Source organism: Cyanistes caeruleus, chromosome 9 (assembly GCF_971803275.1).
Source record: "Cyanistes caeruleus chromosome 9, bCyaCae1.hap1.1, whole genome shotgun sequence".
In the NCBI taxonomy this organism is placed as follows: Eukaryota; Metazoa; Chordata; class Aves; order Passeriformes; family Paridae; genus Cyanistes; species Cyanistes caeruleus.
The window spans coordinates 13,593,120-13,607,184 of record NC_141709.1 but is presented as its reverse complement, the minus strand read 5'-3'; the positions used below and the strand labels follow the sequence as shown (position 1 = coordinate 13,607,184).

The window sequence follows — 14,065 nt, the reverse complement described above, 5'->3', positions numbered from 1 at the left end:
AAACCACTCTCTTCACAGTCCCTGTTGTTTGTAGTTGTAAGGACTGTGCAACATTTTCTACTTCATCTTATCTACCAGAAATTGAAAATATCCTTACATGACTCAGGGAGCTTTCCCAGATGATTACTTTAAGCCTAAAAGAGCAGGTGCAAATCTATGACAAAGGTACTTCTTCCAACCTACACCATGTAGGAGTTGGTTCTTCATTACCTAAAGTATTTGCATCTGAAAGTATCAGCTACAAAACGGGTAGATTTAAAATTACTTAGATTTAGTTAGGGCAACATTAACGAAAGCTAACATATTTTAATTCATTTGCCTTTTAGAAGAAGGTTTAAGATTATTTGTGGGCCCTGGTGGAAGCACTTCTTTTGGAAGCCACCATCTACCTAACAGGTATGTAGCCTGAACTAATCCATAGGCAATACTAAATAAAAATGCACTTATACAGCAATTATCCTGTATCTACATTCTTGACCTTTGTATCTTTCTATTTTGTATCATTTAAAAGCACTAAAAGAGCTAGATTGTCAGTTTTTAAAATAGGACATATAGATTAGTTCCAAAACAGAACTGATGTGTCAGTCATAATTGTAACTTTCAGAGTTTCTGAAGAGTCTCAGTTCCAGGGTTTTCAGATACAAGCAATGTTTCAGTATGGACACAGGAAACAGACACCAGTTTCAAATGGGAGTCTACAGCCTTATTATGTTACTCTGGAGTGGGAAGAAAATTTTAAGTGTTTTACACATCTGCCTTTACAGTATCAAACTGTTACATCTTCCTGATAACAAGCCTTATTTTCTTCAGTTTAGTTCTTCTCACAAATCCTGTTTCCATTTGCTACATTATTTGTTTCAATGGTTTGTTCATCTTTCAAGTATTTGCAGCCCTAAAGTGTTTCTTTTGATAATCTTCTTCAGACTATCTTGTCACTTAGAATCAGAGACCTTTTTTTCTTCTCTAAACCTGCTTCAAATACCCTGATACATGACTTGACCTGAATGTGTTATTCTTCAGATGAGAAGGCATGAAAACTAGGCAAGAATAATACTCTAATGCTCTAATGTGTTTCTGCAGTCCAATGTAACTCAATGTTTTTAGCTGAAGAAAACAGAACAGTCTCGTTGCAGTACTTCAGCATTTAGTACGAACTTGGGTATAAAGGCAGTTGATAATATATTGAAAGTCATAAGATAACTGTATTTTATATGTGTAAGTAATACTATGGTTAAAAGATAATTCCTTGATCTGCAAACTGGGCACACCAATATCTGTCTAGGATCACATGAATGGGTACAGAACACACTCCTGTAGCACACAGAGATCTGTTCTAATGCAGCTGCTAAAATAGTGCAGGCACAAGACTTGCACAGAGTCAGAGCTTGCTGTATTAATTTTTTACATAGTACTGCAATTTGTTGTGGAAAACCACCCACTATGGGCAGTCATGTGGGAGGTGAGAGACTTTTGTTTACAATTCAGAGTGAACAAAAGACTGAAGATGTTCTTCTTGTACCTTAATGTAAGATGACAATCAGTTTCTGGGTTTTTTAGGCAGATTGATCTATTTATGTATAAATGTATATAAAGAATATTAGCTGCATATAATACAGCTATGGGGATGGGTACCCTAAACATGACATTTAAGAAATTCTAGTGAAGTCCACCAGTAACTTCTTGTTCAGTAACATTACTTTTTGTTAATTTTGACTGTAGTACAACAACATCTCTTTAATGCATTAAAGTGTAGGTGACTCCTTGGATCGATGAATGTTTCCTATCCTTCACATTTAGCTAGTTTGGTATTTGCTGTTTGGTTGGAGAGGTTTTGTTGGGGTTTTTTTGGGAGGGCTGTTGGTTGGGTTGTTTAAACAATACACCTGCTGATATGTGATACTTGCTACTTAGCTTTCATTTAAATTGACATTGAACTAACTTTTTTCAAACTTTCAGAGTAGGATCTGGAGCATATGAGCAGGTGGTAATAAAACGCTAAACTGGAATGTCAAATGAGGAAAACTTGGAGCTCTGATGTTGATACTTCTGGTACTGTTTGCTGCAAGAGCTGAGAAAGACAAAATGAACTCAATGCAATCTTTTTCTGAAAAGTAGAGGAATGCCTCTTGCTCATAGAGCATCATCTGTGGTATGAAGGCAATGTTTAGCTGTGTACCTTGTGAGAGTACTTGGACCATTTTTGTAAGCTCTGTCTGATGTTAGTGGAATTACTTAATTTCTGTGAAACATCTGTGGAAGCATGTCCCATTTCAATATTTTATATGTGAGATCACTTGTGATGATGGACTTTGTTTGTAATGTTGTTTCTAAAGAAACTTCTGAAAGTTGGTCTTAAAAGAACCAGAAAAAAGTAATTACCGAATTTTATCCTACATGCCATTTTATTTTTACAACAGCTAATTACTCCTCTCAGTTCAGTTTTTATCAGGTCAAAGTTATGGCTTCCAGAAAAACAGGCCACCTACAGCATAACTAAAAGCTTAAGAGTACTGAGTAGAACTTCATTGTAAGGTTCAACAGAAGAAGTGAACACCATGTACATTTGAAACAAACCCCCAAAACTAAATAGATCTAAACCAGACACTAATCAGTTATGTTAACTGTAAATTAAGGATACTGGTTTAAATATATCATATGTGACTTTTTTTTTATTCAAGCGATGAAACAAGTGGGATTCCACACCAAAACACTAAGGCACAGTAGTGTTTTATCAAGAAAGCTGCCTTGATTGTTAAATCTGGAGTTCAGCAGCTGCTCCCACAGAAACTCACTAAGATAATGCATGAACATTGAGATTCAATGGGATGGTACTGTTTACAAACCAAGTCAGTAGTTTACCACTTAATTTTTTAAATTGTAGTTTAATCCTTCACAGTCAGTGCTTTGCTTCTGTTTTGAATGTGCCTTGCGGGATTGGGGGCGTACAGGGAGATTAAACCATTTACTAAGGAATTTAAGCTTTAAAACTAGGTAAACATCTATACTATTATTAATATAACTTGTTGAGAGAAGCACTTTATTGTAGACATACTCTGCACACTGAAAAAGTCTTAGTGCGCAACAGCTCTGTTGAACACTTCTTTTGCTATCTGTCCACTGTTACATTAGGTCAATGTACTGTATTTAAATTTGCACAAGTAGTGATTTGCCTGACAGGCAAGAAAGAGCTCTTTAAATTTTCATTGAAAATATGAAAGAATCCATTTTTAAAGGGATGCGTTGGGTAACAAATAATGGTAATTGTAAACCACAGATTACTTAAATGCTTTACATTTAGTGGTACTGTTTATCAGTAATGGCCTGGAATAAATAAAAATAGTGCAGCCACTTCTGAAAGCTCAGATTTTTCTTTTTTTTTGAAAGCTTCAAATTTTGCTCAGAGTGATGTTTGACACCTTATGGATGTAAAAGTAGGCCATATTTAATAGGTTAAATTAGGAAAAGCAGACTTTGTTTTCCAGAAATCCATATTAGAGTTATGAAATTTTTATTTGTATTTTTAAGGAAATTTCAGCTCTCAAAGCTAGAATGCTTCTATTGAATATGATGAATATGAGCTATTTCTCAGTTTAGGTATTTACATACTTTTATTTCTACTGTTGATTATAATTTCTTTAGAGTGTCTAATTAGGTAAAAGAATTAATACTAAGATTCTATTTTTAGCTGCTCTTACTAGAAGTGTGGTATTATCAGTTTCTGTTCTCCACAGGAATTTTACACACAAACTACTCAACTGCTAACAACTAGTAACAACTCTCTATCGGAACATTATAGTCTTCTTTCCTGTTATATAACTAATTCATACCAAAAAATCCCACTGCAAGCAAAAGATATCAGAAATCTAAATACATTCTTTGCTTTCAGTACTCCTTGATACTGCTATACTTGTTGACAAATCTATTATAACTAGTAGTAGTTAAATGGTAGTTTACTTACATCTACTAGGAAAACAACAAACTACAAAACAGACTTTTAAAAAACACTGTACAGCTACTTATGTAATTCTCAAGGGAATTTCCATAGCCCATTGCATTTTATGTTAACCAGCATAGCTAATGGTCATCTATTAGATAATTTGTTTACTAGAAACAGTATTTTCTTGCCTGAGCAGATCTTTTAAATAATAGGGAAGTTGACATAGAAATACAGCTTTTCATAAAACTGTATCTTAGTAATTTATTCTTCGGACTTGACTTACAACTCTGTGAAGTGATAATCTAATTGTGCATCATGTAAGTGAAAAATAACCTTCACATTCAGGTGCTGTATTTTCATTTTTGTAAACTATGTTATATGAATACTGGAGACTTCCATGTTGTAAACTGTTTGGGATGTATTGGTGGATTATATGTTTTTTTAACTGTATTTAAATACAAATCTCTCATACATTCAATAAACTCATGTCTTCAGCTTGGAATCCATTCCTAAACAATTGTCTCTTTTTTTAATGCAAAAAATTACAAACTTAACTGGAAGTTAGAATCCATTTTCAGTTTCTCTTCCAGTTAAGGACTTCTTTTTTTAAATGCTTTGCTTTTTTCTGCTTGTGTTTATTACAAACTGATATCTATATTATTGGGAAAACGTGTCATTTAGATCCTATTCTTTTTCTAATCTAGAAGGAGAATTTTTAATTCACAACACTGATCAGAAATGTTCTCTTCAACTATTCTGACCATAACCAAACAAGACATCCACATTATTTCCCTTACATTCAGGATCCTGCATTCCTTTTTTGATGTTGGAGGGTTTTTTAAGTTGTGTTGTGGAGTTTTGTTCTTATTAATTTTTTTCCATGTATTCTCTTTGGATTTTACGGTTTTGAACAGCAGCTGCACATGAAAACAACAGAAATTTTTTCAGAGCCAGGTTAGCATTCACAATTACTGCAGTTCTTTAATTTTTTGAATTTTTTTTTCAAAAACAGAACAAAGATGATAGTTTCATATTTCAATTTAGCTGAACAACATTTGGTTTTCATCAAGGCTGAGTATGTACTCATCTTGAAAAAGGCATCTATAATTTTTGTCAAAATTAAGAAAAAACTTGCCCTAAACTTAGGTTTGACTTACATTATTCAGCACAACACAGTAGATGGCAAAACAAACTATCCTTGAAGCTAACAAGAGCCTACTAGAAATAATCTAGTAATGATAGCTACAATAAAGCAATAGAAAGCCAACAGAAATACTTAATTTTCTTCTTAGGAATTTTTTCCTTTTAGCTCCTGATACTCTACTTGAAACCCCTAGGAGTTACTGCTGCCTTTGTCAGAAGCACTCACCTTCACTCAATGAGAGATGCTGACAAATAAAGACCACCAATGGAAGGTTAGAAAATATTTTGTAGTCTACTTAGCATACAGAACATTGCATCTGACAGCTTTTAAAAAAAACACTTTCATTACTTCAACTGAACTTTGTGTAAGATCTAATTCTCTTCATGCTCAATACTGAACATCACAGCAGAGCCATCACTACTCAGTGTGACCTTGCCAGCAATAAGCTTGCATAACTTCTCAAAGGTACCACAAAGGCGATTCACTTTGGGAAAAGAAAAGATTGTTGCAAGAGGTATGTAAACCTCATTTCCACTGATAAATGGTTCCATGTGTTTTTCAACGACCAGTTTTCCAAGATAGTCTGAAAAACAGTCCATTGAAGGCTGGAATTTGGATTCTCTCTCAGGATCATCACTGTACTCCTCACGTATTGACATTAAACGGTGCTTAATGATTTGGGCTGTGAAAATAACTTCACTGATCACTGCATTCTGCAAGTACTTTTCATCTTTAAGACTTGGGTACACTGCTTTGAAGACCTTTACAATATACAAGAATACATGAAATGTTTTATCACTAAAACAAGCTCAGATTTTAACATTTGCTGTCCAAAAAAGCTTTTAAAATGTGAATATTATTTTTTATTCAATCCTGTTTTGCTTATTAAACAGTTTCAGGTAACAAAAACAAAGCAATAGGAGCTGGTTTTCTGTATTACAACTATGCTGGTAGTTAACTGAACTTAAACATCCCAAAACCCAGCAGGCTATACCTCCAAGCTACAGTTGTAGATCAGGCAAGGTATAGCCCTGCAATTCTTTACCTCTTTTTAATAATTCTCTTACTTCTCACATTACGGGGTTCTGGGGACAGTTCCAGAGTGATGGAGATTCTAAACTACTTCTGAACTGGCATATGGAAACCAAGACTACAGCATGAAACTTACTGTATTCAGAGTAAAACATTAAATACTCTCTCACAGCTGTAGGGAATGCTAAAAATAAATTGTGACATCAAAATCTGTGAACTTGTAGTGTGTTCTACACTGAGCTATACTCCGAGACAATTAAGGAAACTAAGCAGGCAATCTCATTCCCACCAGGTTACTAGGAAGTGCTTTATACCAACAGACTACCAATGAAGTCCTGCTGTTTATAGTTATTTCTTACTTTCCAACTACATCTTCAAATGTTGAATTAGTCCTATAAATTAGTAATCTAATAAAAAAAAATTTTGATAAGAAACATACAACATTAATATTAATCTCAAAGGATACCTATGTCAAAACTCTCTCCAAAATGACCATGCAATGGGAGCTAATTAAAGCAATTTCTAGTACATCTCCATCACCTAGATGTATTTCCAAGTTTGGTGAGCACTAAAGAGACATGCATGATTCTATTAATGGTAGTAGATGACAGGTGACATTTCACATGCACAGAAATTTCAAATACAGAAATTAAAAATGTTTTTATAGCTTGGAAACCATAAAAGATGAACCCATAACACCACTTTATCTTTCCATTTAGGTCACAAGTCATTTGAAGATACTTAGATATTTTTACACAAATAAATGAAATATTAGATTATGTTCACTGAAACAAATAATTTAAGGCCTTATAAAATTGAATAAAACCCCAACAGTGTATTTATCTTTGCATTGCTACTTCATGTCAACTCTGAAAAAATTTTGATTTATACCATATGGCATTTAGTAAGAAATGCTTTTTTAAAAATTTTTGATGTATCTGAAAAATCTGAGCCATTGTCAACAACTACATAATAAATAAAATTAATGACTAGAGGAAAAATAGCTAGCAGAAAGGAGAAATTTCATTCCAAGGACGGAAGTATCTTAACATAAGAATGATTACCCATATTGTTATTTAGCAAATACCCTAAAAGTTTAAGGCTTTTGTACAGCTGGAAACACAAAGAATGAGGCTGTCTTGTTTTCTGATTACAATCAGAGCTAAGACAGGACAGTAGCAGTACTTCATGGTAACAACCTCACATGCAGTCACAGACAACTTCATCCTTTATTCATACCTCTAAAGGAAGAAAATACTTACTGTTTTGTAAACTGTTTCAGTGGGTTTCTCAGACTGAACCAATTCACCAGTTTGAGGATATTTTCTCAGAAACACACCTATTTGGGTACAAAACCCAACCTTCTCCATTCCTGTTGGTGGGTGCCCAACGCCAGTAAATTCCACTGAGTAACCATAGCATCGAGCAGCCTCTAGAGCCCTAAGACAAATTATTCCAGTTATATGAAATTATCATCTTTCCATGTGATAAAGATCCATTCTTAAAGAGAAGCAAGACTCTAAGGCTGCTAAGGCTTGAATGTAATTCCTCTAACAATATTCCCATGCCTGAAGATAAGCACTGTCACATCTTGTATGAGAGCTGTAAGATGCCTACCATAGTCTGAATCATTTAATATCATTTAGCCATCCAAACATTCAAACCATTACTGTTTCTTCTAAAATATGTGCATAGAATGCGAATGTTAATTCTCACAGTTGCTTATTCACCAACCTGGAAGTCAGGTAAAAAACCGATTTTCAAGAACAAAATTATTTGAAAAGAACCCATAAAAAATACACACACCTCTAAACCACAAGAGACCAGTTAATAGAGGAAGTGTGGTTAGAAAGACTAAAATCTACCTAATCAAGCTTACAACAGTGTACATAACATCTAAATGAAAAGTATCTTGTAGTACCTCAGCCAGTGTGAACAAAGGCATGAGGCAGGGAACCAAAATTGTGCTACCTAGCCATATCATTCTCCATAAAAAAGAAAACTAAATTAACATCTCGTGTATTTTAGAGATGTAATATTTCTATTTCACAACATAAAGGTTTTCTCATGTTTAAAGCTCAAAAAACTTCCACACTTCTTAAGTGATATCAATATTTTTAATTCACATCTATCTAAAAGCAAAATCTAAATCTACTTGAAGTCATAGAAATTGTCTCTAAGGTATTCTAAGGTAGCTAATTACAGGCAGGTTTTAGTGTCATTTTTAAGGAAAAATACATGCTTCCAGCTTTGCAAAACTATCAACTCAAATATCACTGGACACTTTAAAGTGTATAGCAGAAACAACATAGTTTAAGGAGCAAAACTTCCAGAATACATACACCAAGAGTTAGCTACTGAGATATGGCATTCTTTACTGTACCGTGTATTTTATTCCACAACTGCTGGACAGTTGAATGTTATCACAGCATCTCACTTTCTCTTATTTTTATTACATTCCTGATATTAAGGGTAAGATAGATCTCTTGTAACCCTCTGTCATGTGCATATGATTTGCATTAAATCCTTCATTGATCCATTAAACTATCCTGTGCTCAACATGCCACACTGCTGTGGTTATTTGATACTCTTGCTGAGTGCTTTAATTACACACCATATACAGCAAGCCCATTTCTTGGATTTTATGAAGAATTTCTATAGCAGGGTATTATGCAAAAAGATTAATTTCAACTGTGTTAATTTTAATGAAGATATATAAAAAGTAGTAAAAGTTTTAAATATTTTTTTGCAGAGCAGTTACAGTAAAAGCCAATTAAACCACCATCATATAATACAAAATCCACAGAAGATGCTTAACTGCTCTCAACAGCAAAGAAACCACCAAACCAGGAGGTGACACTTCACTGACAACAAACCACACAAGTGAACCAGTCTGAAAATGCACAGACATTCATTTCTCACACTACTGGGCACTCAGAGCTGCATCATATGCATCCAGCATATGACGTTCTGTACCTTACCAGTTTCGAAACTGTGCTTGGCTCCACTCAAATTTGTGGTCTGGATGCCTGTATGACATCACTCTTGAAAGCAAAGGGTTAAATTCAGAATTTGGAGTGCTGATCACAACTATGCTTGGAGCCATGAAACCGAACACCACTTCAGGAAACTTCTTCAGCTCTGATTCATCCAGGTGTTCTATTCTGAAAAGAGTAAGTTGATGTCTGTGTTTAAAAAAACATCTCTATAATCTTAACAACGAGTGAAAATAACCCCAAACCCATATCTGTAACTTGTAATTTTACAGCTACTTCTGCTATATGAGTACTGGCAATGTGGCAGCACAGGGCTTTTGTCTGAGCAAATCTCCTCTTGCATTTTGTACTTTTTCATCAGTATCCTCTTCCCACCATAAGCACTACTCGAACTGCTTAGTATGTTTAATTTAAACATAAGTTTAGACATAAGACATCCATGCTTCTACTTTCTACTTTTCTAATTCTACTCTGCTTGAAAGGTTTGATCAAGCCTGTTTGGAGCATGCACAGAATTCCAAACTGAACTCTAATAGACTTAAAAAACCATTTTGTATTGTCCTAATACTCACAGTTCAATACATGTCACCAAGTCAAAACCAAGCATACAGGGATCTTTATGGGCAACTGAACCATGATGCAAGGTAACAGTTAGGGATCTTTCAGATGGCTGCAAATAATCAACAGGAAGAGGAGACAAAGTATGCCTACAAAAGTATTGAAAATATGATGTTAGAGGAAGGACCTTAAGACAAGATAAATAGTACATGTAAATGGACTAGCTAACACCCTAGCTAGCATAGATACTCCATGAATCTCAAAAAGGTTAACTGCTTTACATGGATATAAAAAAGAATATGCAATACAAACACATTTTGTAACTACCTACAATAGGACAGAAAGAGCAGAAATTAATCCAGAAACTGTCCTTCGTGTTTACAAGAATTTCCATTATACTCTCAAGTCACTTGGAAAGCCACTTGTAAACTTTGATAATAGTTCAATTCCAGACACACGGTAAGTCTGGTTTAGACAAGCTTTGCAGGGTTTCAGGGTGGAGTTTTAGGCAAGCATATTACCTATTTTTTCCAAGTAAAATACACAGAGAAGCCAAAGTACATGTGCAAATTTCATTTTGAAATACAGCACTAGAGAAAACACACAATAGATGTTAAATATAAAAGGTTACTTCTCTTCCTTCTTGAGAAAGAGCAAGAGATCCTACATATTTACTGAAATTGTTTTAATCTGCTTTCAAAAAACCTATGTTCATCCATCAGACCAGTGCTTCAAAGATCACAAGAACCTCTCATTTTAAAAAGGTTCTAAACCAAACACCACACACTGAGCTAACCTTCCTATTTCAAAATGAGAAAAAAGAACAAGTCCCCACCACGGTGACTAATAATTCCATGTACATTTCAAAAAGATCAAAACTGGACCTTCTGAAGACAATAATGTCACATATAAGCATACACAGATATTCCTAACACCATGCATTAGTGCCCTTACAAACAGTGAATTTTTCACACGTGCACACTCTGAGGACCTCTCTGCAGCACTGCAGGAGAGGAGGTAGAGAATAGGCAATAAAGTGAAACCCATGAAGAAGTGAGGGGTAGAGGGAAAGTGTTTTTAAAATTTGCTTTACTTCTTATTATCCTACTCTGATTTTGATAATAAATTAAACCATTTTCCCCAAGTCAAATCTGGTTTGCCCATGATGGTAACTGATGAGTGATTTCTCCCTGCCCTTTAATTCATGAACATTTTGGTGTATTTTCTCTCTCTGTCCAGCCAAGGAAGGGGAGTGATAGAGCAGCTTTTGGTGAGCTCCTGGCCTCACCACTAGGTCAAGATAAACACAAACCTCAAAACAAAGAGCTTACATTTTCTCTTTCATCACATTTGCACAGATATCTAGCCCAGCTAACACTTCAATGCAACTGCAGAATTTCAGCATCCAGAGAAGGCTGCAATCAGCACATCCTAAATCTGCCACCTGTAAATTAGATATTAAAAAATGAATAAATGTTATATATTTCTTAGCAATTTCAGAGATTTGCATAAAATTAAAATTCCATACTTATCAAAATAACTTTTTAATGACAAAACATTTCAGAATCATAACTAAAATTTATAGCTGCAAGCAAGCAGTATAGATGCAGGAAAGATTTAAAAATTCTTTTTTAAAAACGTATATGAAGATCTTGCAAGGTGTTTTAAAAAGAATGAACCTTTTGTTACTACAGCTATAAACAAGTATATGTAGGACATCCCACTGGATTCTGGAGAATGTCTCCCACATGAGTAACAGTAAGGTATGATTTTAAATATAAAAGCTGCATCAATTTTCACATTCACCACTGCTTTTCACTGGGCTGTTCTCCCTCCAAAACACGGAGAACAGGCTCATCAGCAGAAGAATCTGCATAAAACAAGTTCACAGGTTCAGTCTAACGTTTAAGCAGGGAACTCTGAGGATATTCAGGCCATGAAGTCAAAGAATAGATATTTTTTCCTGTAAGCTAAGGAGATAGTTGAGTATGTAAACCAACCCCCACTGTTCTTTCTCAGGCTCAGTCAAGGTTGAAACACATTGCTTTTCTCTATGTAAAAATCTTGAGTTGTTTCTGTCCAGTTTATCTACTGTCTGTATGAACAGTGAGTTCATCCTTCCACCACTTTGACATCCTAAAGCAGAAAATTCAAACCTTTAAAGACAGATGCAACACTGGTGGATATGTTCTATTTGAAAGCAGATTACAGTGCCCACGGTATCATAGACTGGATTTTTATTAGCTACTAGAAGGATGATTACATAAGTAATGCAGATGCATCAGTTTCTTGCATGGCCTCTAAGATATTATCAGTTTAAGGGTTAAACACTGCAGACTTAAGAAGATCTTTTGGGGAAGGAAGCAAGGAAGACACATCAGAAGCCAGCAAACACTACAGAATGTTACTTAAATAATTTAACTTTTCACAGTGAGTAGTGAAACAAAAATTCTGATATATTGGGGGGACACACATGACAACACATGTGGAGGGATACAAGACCTTAAGAAAATGGAGATGAGTTAGCTTCACATAATCCCACACCCAGTGTCACTTCTAATCTAAGACTATCCATGCAAATGGTTAGGTAAACATGATACACTACACGGAACTAACAGCTCTGGAAAGCAAAACCCAACTGTGAGGAAAGCAGCTTGAACCAAGTTCCATGGCATTAAATTAAAAACACAATGCCCACTACTCTCAAAAATAGACAAAGGCATTTCTCTTGTTTAAATATTCTCCTCTCCCATCAAGTAACATTAATTTTATGTACCTCTGAGAAAAAACATATCACATGGTTTCTGCTAAGTCTATTCAGTTTTAACACTTCCTCCACTATTGTTTGGTAATTAGGTCAACAGGTTATTTACACTTTTTGTCTTCTTGAGATACCAAGTGTCAACTAACTTTCAAGTTTATAACCTAAAGAGAGAAAACATACCAACCTTCTTAGGTTTATATTTCTCCACTAAATCTTTAACAAACTGGTGGCGTTGCTTGTACAACGGAGGTTCAAATTTAATAATTTGTGTAAACTCTTCTTGAAAGGTCTTATCCATAGTATTCTGGCAAGGCTAAAACAAAAAGTTAACTCTTATTTTCTGAAGCATTTCATAACCTATCCAATTACAAAGTTTCCTGTTTTCAGTGGTTTTTGAGTCCCAATTGAGCAGGGGTAGACCTGATCTGAGTCCTATTCAAATAATGACAAAAATATTTGGATTAGCACGATTAGGCTGTTCTCTCCACATGTCATTATCTAAAGAACCTTTTGTAAACAACTATAAATCGTATACAAATCTAAATAAGTAAATTTCATAATCTGTCGCTATCCATCCAGCACACCTGGACAGAGACTACAACCAAACATTACAACCAAACGCATTGGGCCAAGCCTGCACACAACTTGATTGCTCTACGAGGTCTTTTACACACAAATAAAAATATTTGTGTATATATACGCACAAAATCCGGCTCGGTGTTCAGGCCAGTTCCCCGCCGTCTCAGGAGTTAAGCGGGCCTGCTGGGCTCCCCCTCAGCAGTGCCCGCGTGAGGGGCCACCCGCGGCACCCACCGCCTGAGCCCCGCCGGCTCCCGAGCCGCCCCGAGCCTGAACCCCGCCGGCTCCCGAGCCGCCCCGAGCCTGAACCCCGCCGGCTCCCGAGCCGCCCCGAGCCTGAGCCCCGCCGCCTCCCGAGCCGCCCCGAGCCTGAGCCCCGCCGGCTCCCGAGTCGCCCCGAGCCTGAGCCCCGCCGGCTCCTGAGCCGCCCCGAGCCTGAGCCCCGCCGGCTCCCCACCCCCGACAGCCACTGCCTCCCGGCCCCCTGCCCCGTGCCGGCGCTCCACACGCCTCCCGCTCCACGTCTCTCCCACGGCAAACTCCCGCCCGGCACACGCGGCCGCCCCCACGGGGGTGCGGCACCTCCGGGGAGCGCCGGGAGCGCTCAGTGCCAGCCCTCAGGGCGGAGGATGTGCCATAAGGCCCTTACGTGCGAGACGATAAACCAGCGGCAGCGACCGTCCGAGGGCCCACCTGTTGTACTGATCCGTGCCAGCCTCCCTCAGCGTCATTAAAAGGTGATTGGCGGTGGCCAGCGGTGCCCCTACTTTTTTACACTAAACCCCAGAAGTTTCGCCACTCCTCAGTGCAAGTCCTTTGCGGCGCTGCTGTCTAAAGCCGTGTTTGCTACGCCGCAGAGGGGAAACGCGCTCTTGTGCTGGTTGCTTTATGTAGTGAACTAGCCCTGCCTGGGTGAGAGAGGTAGAGAGCACAAACTCGATGTATTTTGCAGGGTTTCATTGGGTCTTTTCCACACTGGGACAAGTTTATCTCTCAGTGAGCAGGCAGCTGCGTAGCTGCAGGGTGAAAGTAGAAAGGAAAGCATGGCTCTAAAT

At 36.9% G+C, this 14,065-nt stretch overlaps 2 protein-coding genes across 20 annotated transcripts in view; one reads left to right on the top strand and one right to left on the bottom strand.

The window, feature by feature from the left end:
- The window catches only part of EEIG2 (EEIG family member 2), a 23,849-nt gene extending 19,410 nt beyond the window's left edge, over positions 1-4,439 (top strand). For both annotated transcript variants that reach the window (XM_086901728.1, XM_086901729.1), the window contains exons 10-11: positions 327-396; positions 1,957-4,439. In XM_086901728.1, the coding sequence (XP_086757854.1) occupies positions 327-396; positions 1,957-1,999 (113 nt within the window). In that variant the 3' untranslated portion in view covers positions 2,000-4,439. The remainder of the gene's footprint in view (positions 1-326; positions 397-1,956) is intronic.
- The window catches only part of HENMT1 (HEN methyltransferase 1), a 19,934-nt gene extending 5,869 nt beyond the window's left edge, over positions 1-14,065 (bottom strand). For 5 of the 18 annotated variants that reach the window (XM_023931979.2, XM_086901719.1, XM_023931978.2 and 2 more), the window contains exons 1-7: positions 13,136-13,289; positions 12,616-12,744; positions 10,999-11,111; positions 9,682-9,816; positions 9,095-9,277; positions 7,376-7,553; positions 4,735-4,854 (exon numbers count right to left, since the gene is read on the bottom strand). In XM_023931979.2, coding sequence (XP_023787747.1) covers positions 4,735-4,854; positions 7,376-7,553; positions 9,095-9,277; positions 9,682-9,816; positions 10,999-11,111; positions 12,616-12,729 — 843 coding nt within the window. In that variant the 5' untranslated portion in view covers positions 12,730-12,744; positions 13,136-13,289. Of the gene's footprint in view, positions 1-4,734; positions 4,855-4,892; positions 5,843-7,375; positions 7,554-9,094; positions 9,278-9,681; positions 9,817-10,998; positions 11,112-12,443; positions 12,593-12,615; positions 12,745-13,135; positions 13,348-13,467 lie in introns of those variants that run through there. The other 13 variants (XM_086901725.1, XM_086901721.1, XM_086901724.1 and 10 more) reach the window with 11 other exon arrangements.